The sequence below is a fragment of the Acanthisitta chloris genome, unplaced genomic scaffold, assembly GCF_000695815.1.
Source record: "Acanthisitta chloris isolate BGI_N310 unplaced genomic scaffold, ASM69581v1 scaffold26797, whole genome shotgun sequence".
In the NCBI taxonomy this organism is placed as follows: domain Eukaryota; kingdom Metazoa; phylum Chordata; class Aves; order Passeriformes; family Acanthisittidae; genus Acanthisitta; species Acanthisitta chloris.
Genome location: NW_008682411.1, coordinates 7,170 through 17,535, shown reverse-complemented (window position 1 = coordinate 17,535; position 10,366 = coordinate 7,170). Strand labels below are relative to the sequence as shown.

Genomic DNA, 10,366 nt, shown 5'->3' with positions numbered 1-10,366 from the left:
GCTCGCCCGTGCTCGGGGCTCTCCCACGAGCCCGCTTGCTCCCCGTCCGGGGCGATCCAGGGAGGGTGCGAACCCTCCAGACTGCCGGCAGCACTGCCCTAGGCTGGGGACACCGGGGGCCGCGTGGGTTTGGAGGGCTCTTTCTTGAGCGGCTGAGTCTTCTCTTTGCCCGTGTGTGTGTTTCCTTAGGTCTGACGCTCCTCAGCAACCAGCTCCCGGGGCTCCCGAGGGAGGAGCCCCCGAAGGGGGAGCTGTCGAAGGGGGAGCCCCCGGCGGGGGGGCCTTTTCCCCGCGGCTCCCCCCAATCTGAGCAGTAACCGCCGTCTGCAGCAGACGCAGGCACAAGTGCAGGAGGTTAGTAGCTCTGCCAGCCCCGCTGTCTTCCCATTGGCTGCCCGGACACTTCTCCCACTGCTCTGCAGCAGCGATGTCCTCGACAGGTGTCTGTCACTGAGGGGGTGCCTCCTCTTGTCATGCCAATGCCGGAAATGCATTAATAATGCTAAGAAATAGAATGGAAAATCTGTAAAGAGGCTGGAAGAGAGCTTGCTTGATGTTTAAGAGCTGCTTAATTCCAGATATGACTTCCAAGGAGCAGGCTTTCATCTCTGATGGAAGTAAAGCTATACAGCGTCCAGGACAGCTCTTAATCTCTCTTTGTTGCTTCAAGGGAACAGTGTGTGTGCCGTGTGATGTGAGGGCACCCTTGCCTGGCTTCCCGGGATCAGTGCCCGTAGCGTGGCTGCTGCCGCGCAGTAGCGCCTTTGTGCCTCACTGGGGCAGCAACATGTAGCTCGTAAGTTAATTTTGCAGTTACCCGGGACTTGATGCCTCTTGTGAGGAGAGTGGCTTTGGCTTTCTGCTGGATTTGAGAGCTTTTAAAAGTAGATAAGAATGTGGGGCCGAGGACCTTGTTTAAGTGTACTTGAACAGCGAGTCTGGGATTTTTCCCTCCCACACTTCAAAGTAGGCAGTGACTTGAAATTACTTGTTTCTTATCCTGATCTTCTTTCCTTATTCATAGTTTTCGTTTGTTAGTATCTCAGCATTAGTTACTGGCCAGGTTATTCCTCTTACTTTTTCAACTGTCTTTACCAATACAACTGCTGCTACTATTCCTTCTGCAGGTGGTTGATATAATGTGTGTAAATGTAGACAAGGTGCTGGAACGAGACCAGAAGCTGTCAGAGCTAGATGACCGGGCAGATGCCCTCCAGGCCGGTGCCTCAATATTTGAAAGCAGTGCAGCAAAACTCAAGAGGAAGTACTGGTGGAAGAACTGCAAGGTGAGTTTCCTAGTGCAACAATCTCCTTCATGAGGAAGAAACTGGGCTACTTCTCTCCTGCAGGGCTTTGCAAGTGCAGTTGGGGCTTAATAATAATTTCAAATGTTTAAGATTCTTGCACTGTGGAAAGACTTGGAGGCCTTGGCTCTCATACTTCCAGGGCCAGGCCAGGGAAGATATGAACTTGTCAATCTGTTCTGAGTATTACTCTTTGACAATCTCTTTCTTCAGATGATGATCATGATGGGAGTGATTTGTGCCATTGTGGTGGTGGTGATTGCAAGTAAGTACCAAAAAGTTCAGGTTCGAAGATGAAGAAACACCAGCCTTTAACTCTTCCTTTTTGGTATGAGATCTGGAGGGTCTTAGTTGCATAAGTGTTAACTTCAGTTCTTGGGAAAGGGAGGTAGAAGTGCTGGAACTCCCTCACTTATTGTGGATATGGTATGCTTTACATAGCAATAGAAGGAATTGGGAATGCTATCATTGTAGAAATGGGAAATTCTGCCTACCGTGTCAGGTAAACCTGTAAGTATGGGGGGCATTTACCTTGGAGTGGGTGGGTTGGCACGTTCCTTCCCTGGTGGGTGATTTGGAGGTCTCTGAGGGACCTTTGGTGTAACTTGCCCTTTTTGTTCTTTCCTTTTTTTTTCTATTGCTTTGTCTCCAGTCTACTTTTTTACTTAAATGTAGCTCCTTCAGTCTGCAGCCTGCTGTCCCCTATCACCTTGGCTGTTTCTTGCCTCTGAATCTTCCCTTCCCTTTCCTTCCCTTCACTTCCACCTAGCTTCTTCATTGATTTCTTTGTTGGTTTTGTCTTCTGTGTAGGACTCAGAGGCACTTACTAAACACAGTTAGACTTCTCAACAGTTGCGGCAGCTTTAGGGAGGGTCCTCTAAGTTTAGAGGAAAGGGAAGTAGAAGAGGAGTGGGTAGCAATTTGCTCTTGCTCTTCTGCAAAGAATTTTGGGGTTTATTTTTTGTGTGAGCTTGTCAAATAGTGTCCATGTGCACTCTAGCAAAATAAGAATGCCTTAATGCAGTGCCTTTGGGGATGAAGGACTTCAGCATGTGAGATTCTTTAGTGCTCTGCCTAAAATGAGTGGCAGCATGACTTGAGCTTTTCCTTGAGCTTCTGAAATAAAGGCTAGTTTGTGCTGGCCAGTGATTGTGAGCCATCTGATTAAGCTAGATGTAGTGCTGTAGATTTCTCTAGCCATGAAGAGATGAGGACTTAAAGAAACGATTTATTCTGCCTGTCATTGTCAGATGACTTGCTGTCTGAACATGGCCATTTCTGTTTTTATAAAGGAGAGCCTACATGATTACCTCAATCAAGTGCAACAGGCTAAATACAGTTAAGTGGAAGGACATTGTTACTATCTAAAAGGCATGTGTGGGAGTAAAGTCTCCCTCCAGAAAGAACTAAAGAATGAGTCTGTTGTTGAGTGTCAAATATTCCTTTCATCTATGCAGACACAAGCCAGGACCCTGTAGCTTTCTACTGTCTTGTAGCTCTCTGGAAGACGTTAGGATCGTGGCAGAATGGGAATGTTTTGCTTTTGTGTTACTGGGTTGAATCTCAAAGGAAGCCCACTACGTAGAAGGTGGAAATGGAGGGGACTGAAGCTATTCCCGATGAGACTGAATGAGCTGCACAGCTTTCTGACTAAGACTATCTGTTCTGCTTCTGCTGTCACAAAGTCCTGACTTTCAGGAGTTGGAAAATACTTGAAATGCTTAGCTAGGTATTCAAAGGGAAGTGCTGCTCTGAGCATGGATACTGGAAAGTGACATCAGATGTTCCAGTTTGGCAACTTAGGTCTCTAGAAGTCTTACCTATCAAACTGAAATCCTCCTACATCCTATGGGTTCTCTTGAATGTAGATGCAGGGGGGTCTCTGCCGGAAGTAATCTTGCAGTGTGGAATGCTGTGGCTTTCTGTAAGCAATTGCCTTGTTCTCCATCAAAAGTAATGAGAGCTGTGAATTACTTGAATGTGTTGTCAGACATGGGGTTCAATGAGCTGTCCTGTTACTATGGAGTCTTCCAACAATCTTGCCTTTTTTTTTTTTACAAGCTGAGCTGTAGCCTGTAATCTAGTCTGGAAAGAGGGTACTCCTTTAATTCAGAAAGCTCTGTCCCTGTTCTGGGGGTCTGTCTAGGCTTAAGAGGAGGCAGGGAGAATATCACTGGAGTTCCCAGATGGGAGCAAAGTACTAAAGATGGGAGGAGCAAGATGCTTTTTCTTTGATTCAGTGTGCTGGGAAAGCCCCTTTCCTCCTCACAGGGCATCTGGCAAGGGGCTAGGTTTTGCTTGCTTACTTCCGTGCCCCAGCATTTCATTTGCACAAGTTCATTTCCCTGCAATTCCATTCTTCTCCACCTTGGGGGAGGGCTGAGATGAAGATCTGGAGTGAAGCAGCCCACGTCTCCTGAGCACCTCCCTAATTCCCTGTGGAACTGAGATGTGATGGATGGTCAGAAGAGCATCTACTGAAGAGGAGCCAGGGCCTGCTTGTACTACTTACTGCTATCATTTTAGGGGGTAGGCATACAGGCTTGAGGCTTCCAGACCAGGAACTCTCTCAAACTCTTTTAAACAAGCCTTTAGAACCCCATTCCTCCTGTCTCTCCGGGGGTTGAGGTCCCCCTAGGCTGTCTTTTATTTCCCTCTCTTAGATGTTGTATGTTGCCTCCTCTTTTGCTCCCTTTCCCCTCCTTTGTGTTTCTGTGCATGGGCAAAACAAATCACCAAGGCCCTCTGAATAAAAGTAAGGGACTCTGCTGCCCATGGCATTGCAGCCACTCATGCACGTGCAGTTTATTTAATTCCTCTATAAACACAACTGTAATCTCTGGCATGTTCTAGAAATCAGCTCATGTACTTTCAATGATCTCTAAGAAACACAATTCACCACCTTACTGAGTCTGTCTGGTCTGTCAGTGAGTGGGGAGGGATTGTGATACCGAACTCGTTTTGGAATGTCTTTTGTTTGTTTTTTGTTTTTGTCACTTCCATAGCATAGACATGCCTGAAGTTCTGGCCCTCAAAGCAGTGGCTGATTTTCCATTGCAAAATGGTGGTAGTTCCAGTTGTGCTGAAATGACTGTGGTAAGTCTGTGACAAGATGTATGAACAAGCATCTCTGAGGGAAGAGGCTGCCTAAGCCAATTCTGCCTCCAGCCACCGAATGTCCAGCCACTGTGTAATGCACAGGGAGGTCATCCCCTGAACAGGAGACTGTCTTAGTTGTAGCTCTAGCTGTCAGGCTGTGCTGCCTTTGTGTTTCAATAAGCTCAGATCCTTAAATACAGAAAACAGTTCTCCATTGGTGTTGGAATATTAAGTTCAGGATCCAAATGAAGACCTCCAAGAGTAGGATACTGTTCACAGCATGTCTTGGAGCATGACTGGAATAAAGGTAAGTGTACCCTTGTTTTGTTTCACTGTACACTTGAAACTCATTAAAAAGAAATGACAAAGCTTTGTCCAGTGCAGACTTATTTTAGAATGAGGTACTTGTGCCCTTATCTGCCCCTAGTGCTACAAAAGTTAGGTTGTAAAACAATCTTTATGGCTTCTGGTTCCTTTATGATCAATCTTTGTGTTAAACATCACCAAAATCATACCAGAACAAAGAACACACCAGAACAACTCACGTGGTGAATTTGGAGCAATGCAGCTAGACCAATTCTTCAAAGATGAAAGCCTTCCTGGGAAAGGAGGGTGCCTGGACTGACTGGTGGATTAAAGCAGCTGTACAGTCAAAACTTCTGCAGAGATTAGGCCTGCACGACCTGAACCAACCCGTCATGCTACAATTCCTGCCAAGTTGTGTGTTGTCTTCCTGTCAGTTCTGTCTTATTCATGTAGGGTGGCTAGGGAAAATGTTTTCTTAGGATAAATGTGGGTTTAGATTGTTTACTATGCAGAGTCCAAGTCCCTAGCCAAACCTGGGGACTTGAATGCTCATTTTCCAAGGCTAGCCAACTGTTCTGGAGCACAGAGGTGAGGCTGAACATACTGCTGAAAGTTGCCCAAGGGTTGAGCCCAGTTCATGAGTCATGTTGTAGATGTTTGCCAAGTTGTATGTCTAACCAGAACTCCTCTGGTAGGCATTGAAAATACCATGCTCTGCTGGGACCTCATCCTCTGAAGTGCCATCCTTTAATGCATCAGCATTTCTGCTGCTCCTGCAGAGTCTGTTATCCCGGACAAAACGTGATTTTAAATGTGCTCTAAAGGCAAGGCCAAGGCTTTGGGAGAGTAGTTCTTCATATGTCTAATTAAAAATTCAAGCTCTGCCTTTAAACATGGAACATGTTTAACATGACTTTAGGCTGGCACAGGTTACCCAGAGAAGTTGTGGATGCGCCATCCCTGGCAGTGTTCAAGGCCAGGTTAGACAGAGCTTTGAGTAACCCAGTCTAGTGGAAGGTGTCCCTGCCCATAGCAGGGGGTTTGGAATTAGATGATTTTTAAGGTCCCTTCCAACCCAAGCCATTCTATGCAACATGCAGCTCCCATGTCAACTGCTTCATCCTGATGTTTTCAGAGTGGTGGAGGAAAAGCCTCAGCTACTCTTAAATGGATATGCCTTAAACCTTCATGTTTTGAGATGCCTGAGGCATTGCTCTGGCCTTTCCAGAGGTCTCTGCACTGATCAAAGCAGGCTGCAAGCTCTCATCAGTAGTGGGGTTTGTTGTCCCAGCTGGAGAGGAGTCAAATGATGGCCAGGAAGACAGATTTTTCTTCAGAGTAGGAATGTAGCATCAAGATTAATGGATTTAGCTTGCCTGTGAAGGGACCAAGGTCTCTGCTCTGATGTATCCACTGGAATTGGAAGCCTTAATGTGGTGAAGAGAAGCAATAATGGGGAGGTATAGAGGCTTTATCTTTGTTCTGACCTCTAAGCCAATAATTACTCTCCTAGAGACAGAGGTTTTACAAATAGGCAACTCAGGTGTGTCTGTTGGGTATATCAACCTCCATACTTCTGATAATCTTTGACCTATTTTTTGCCTACAGTGCAACACCTATCTGGAACACCCTTGCTCTCCAGTTTCAAATATGATCCGTCCCATAACATTCTTTTGTTCAGTGCACAGACCCCCTAAGTTACTTCTGCAGAAGCCAAAATGACCCTTTCTTTTCATGTTCTTTCCTGCCAGGCTTTTCCAGAACCCTTTGTATTATTTTAAATAAATTTGCCATAATCTCCAGATTATAAGGCACTTTCCTATGCTCAGAAGGCCCTTTAAATATTGCATACTAATAAGTATAGAGAACCACAAGACTGGACACAGCCACCCCTCTGGTGTGTTCCTGATCTCCGTGGTTTCTCTCTGTCCCTTCACCAACAGCACTGCTGCCCATTTAATTTCATTTCATCTCCATCCCTTAGATTTTATTGAACCCATTCCTCAAATTCCTTCTTGGTTTGACCTCAGTCTGTGCAGATAAATCTTGCACCTATCTCTTTAGTTTCTCTAAACTCTCCAGCAAGCAGAGTTTAGTTCTGCTAAATGTATTGCTTACTTTTCCAAGTGATGGTTTTCTTATTATTTTTGTCTAGGTTCCCTAGACATTTATGTTGCACTTCCATGCATTTTCTTCATTACCTTAATTCTTAAGGAAATAAAGTAGTTTTGGTAAATGTCAAATTGTGATTATCACAGTCTCAAGGAATGAGTTTTCAGCAGATATCCAGGTATGCCTGGCTGAGGGCTCTCTGTCCTTGTGTTTGCTGCCTTCTCAACCATCCTGTGCCTAGTTTTCCTCCTTCATGGAGGGGCTGACCCATTCTTTCCTTTCTTCCAGTATTTATTTCTATTCCCCCAGTCCCACTACACTCCAAATTTCCTTAGAGGTTCTCAGATCCTCTGAATTCATCTGATTTCACAGTTGTAGCAACCCCTCAGCAACTTCAATATCCCTACATTTCCCAGACACTCTATCCCTTTTCTCTGCTCACACCTGATTTCCAAACATTCTTAACCCTTAATCAACTTGCAAATGTCTGCCAACCCCATGGTCCCATGGACGCTGAGGCCCTTTATACCTTGTTTCTGCAGGTTATTCCACATCTAAAAAAGCTCACATCTCTTTCCTTGTTTATCAGCAGTGCCAAACACTTCCACAAATATTTTGCTATTTTTTTAGGCTCCTAAAGACTCATCTATCTTTGTCCTCTGTAATTTCCCCATCGTATAAACCTTCCTTCTTCTCATCCTTAAGCACACTTCCATGCTGCTTACTCCTGCAAAACAAACCACTCTAATATTCCAACTTACCACAAAATGTTTTCTCCTCTCCTGTACTTCCCTTCCCCCTTCAGGCTTCTCTGCCTTCCTCCTGCACAGCAAATGATACCAGCCCAAAAGGACACAACTTGCTTTTCTTCAGCATTCTGACCTTCAGTTGCTCCCTGCATGTTTTCCATGTCATCCAAATAACTATGCTATGCCTCTAACACACCTGTGACTACTGAGAATTTATATCCCCTTGACTTTCTCCTCTTGTACAAATTTACCCCAGCTCAGACTTTTAATTTGCCTTTTGCTGACTTGCAGATCCCCCTAAATGCAGACTTTCTTCCCTTTTCTCTAATTTTTCACATTCTTAGTGCAACACTCCATTTTCTGCACTGTCAGTCCAGCACTGCTGGACTTGCCTCTTGTTTTCAGCCAGACCAAGCTCATTATACATCTGTTGAGCTGGTAATTTGTGGTCCTGTCAGCCTACAAGAAGTGTAGGGATATTTCTGGGAGGATCACCTGATTTCTCCCAAGATGGCAATTTTTGCACTGATTTTCAGGACAGGCAGGGCAAATCTGTTTACCAACTTGTGTATCAGCTTCTTCATGTTTGTATAGGCTTTTAACTCTGGATTTACAGCTGTCCAGAATGGGGTCATTACTTTGAGTTCATCAGTCAAAGCTCATTTTTGCATTTTAACACTCTTACAGATGAGAGAGAATATGGTGCAAACTTTCCCCTAGGTAATACATCACCACCTTCTACAGCTGTATTTCTTTATGATGAAGATAACTTAGCATTTCAAGTAGTTATGCCTCTGATTAATCTTCCTTTAATCACTCACTTAACTATGTCTGATGCAGCAGGTCACATCAATTTTATGGTTATTACAAGGTATCATGTGATGTGAAGAACTGTGTCTTACTCTTTGGATATTCTGGAAAGATCATGCTCACCATGTGAATCATCATATGTTTATGATATACAAAGACTGTTTCAGGTGTTGCACCTGCTCTTTCTCCTTTCTTGATTTGTAGGTGGTTTTGAGAAACAAACAGCTTTGTGTCCAGTGTCAGGTTTTTCCTCACTCATGTGCCAGAAACCTCCCTAGGCAGCAGTCTGTAGTATTGAATTCATGACCAGGAACCTGGTGCAGCATCCTAACTTGCATTATCTGCCTGCCTGCCTTATTTTCATTGTGACCAAAATCACCCTTAGCAACTAAACCTGGGCAGTATTTTTACAGAGTGTTAAACTCCCTTCATTAAGGCAACTTTAAGATTTTGTTCTTTAATTACTCACTCTTTTTTGCTTCATTTAAAATCACCCACAGACACAGAAAGTGAATATTTTTTGTTTATGGAAGCCCTGATTTTTTCCAGTGGGGGCCTCCAAAGGGAAATACATATTCCCACACCTGCCTGCGGTTGCAGAACTCTCCTTCCTGCTGGGCTGCCACCTTTGCTGAAGGACACCCATCGAATAACTTGCCTCTATTCCCAGCAGAAAGATGTTCACTTTCAAACAAGGGTCATCAGCTGAGCACTGGGGTAAAATCTGAAAAGCCATGAATATTTGTGCAATAAACAATATAGTGTTCGTGTCTGTGAAGAAGAAGAAAACCACTCTCTGTTGGGAATTGAGAAGTTCATTTAGGTAATGGAGGCAAGAGCAGTACAACCAGCAAGTGTTTAGCATCTCAAAGGGAAGAATTAGGCAACGGTTCATATACTGCAGTAAACCCTTCTGACTTCCCAGGGGCAGTGCATCTACTTTAATTTTTAAAATATTGCAAGGTTTTCTTTCATTATGATTAACTAGTTTTTAAATTCAAAAGCAGCTGTTTGCAATGCGATTGGGTACATGGTACCACAGGTCTTTGCCTAAACGATATGCTTAAATTCTGGTATCTGTGTTTGTGTTCTGTGAAGTGTCCTGTTTGTGAAGGACATCACCCTTGCTCTCCTGATACTCCGTAAAGTGCTGTGTAAACATCATTGCAGCAGAATTCTGAGTATTTGTAAGAAAACAGTATGGCAAACTTATTTCAAGAAAGAAAATGTGTTCTCTTATGCAAAGATCCCCAAATTAGTTCCTGAGAAGAGGACCATCTTTGCCTATGTGATCCAATCAAACAGGCTAAGTCTCTCTCTGGAAGGATTTTCAATGAAAGCCTGCAGTACTCCTGTGCTTCATTCAGGAAGAAGAGGTTCAACAGAGCTGCTGTGGGCAGAAAGGACTGCGTAACCTGCGCTGCTGTGATCCTCTTTTGCAGGATCCATGGCAACAGAGGAACTGTTCGGGATTTTTTGGGGTTGTGTATAATCCTGCCAAACTCTCTTTGTTTCCCTCATGAAAGCAGGAAGGGCCAAGCAAATGTACAGCTTGTCCTGGACCTGTTGGCAAACAGTCAGACAACTGGACATACATGTGTGTGGTGTATCACAAGGAAGGCCACTTGTGATACACCATACACATCCTGCTATATACCCAAGATCCACCAATGCCACATAGGGAGCTTGAAAAGTGAGACCTTCTTCTGCCAGGGGTGTTTTATCCCAGACCAGGGAGTGGTAGGAAGCATCAACCACCTCTCCAGAGCATTGTGTGTAATACAGATTGAGATTGTGCCAGTGGCTGGGTTTAAGTAGCCACTTCAGGGGGGAGAAGAGGGTGGGTGGTTCAGTCTTAGGGTCAGAGATGGATATTATGAATGAGGAAAAACCAACGAGTTTCCAGCCCTAGGGAAAGCATAACAAAGCTCAGCTTGTTGAGAGATTAGTACCCCAGCTGAGGCTCTGTTCCTGTCCCTTGTCACA

The 10,366-nt window shown here is 44.6% G+C and overlaps 1 protein-coding gene across 1 annotated transcript; it reads left to right on the top strand.

Moving 5' to 3' along the window:
* Positions 1-189: 189 nt before the first annotated feature.
* LOC103805866 (vesicle-associated membrane protein 1-like) lies at positions 190-1,601 on the top strand (the record flags this gene model as incomplete). Its single annotated transcript, XM_009078530.1, is given in 4 exon segments — positions 190-286; positions 289-354; positions 1,128-1,286; positions 1,518-1,601. Coding segments are annotated over 4 exon segments (406 nt in total), but the record flags the coding sequence as incomplete, so codon positions are not given.
* Between the last annotated feature and the right edge of the window lie 8,765 nt (positions 1,602-10,366).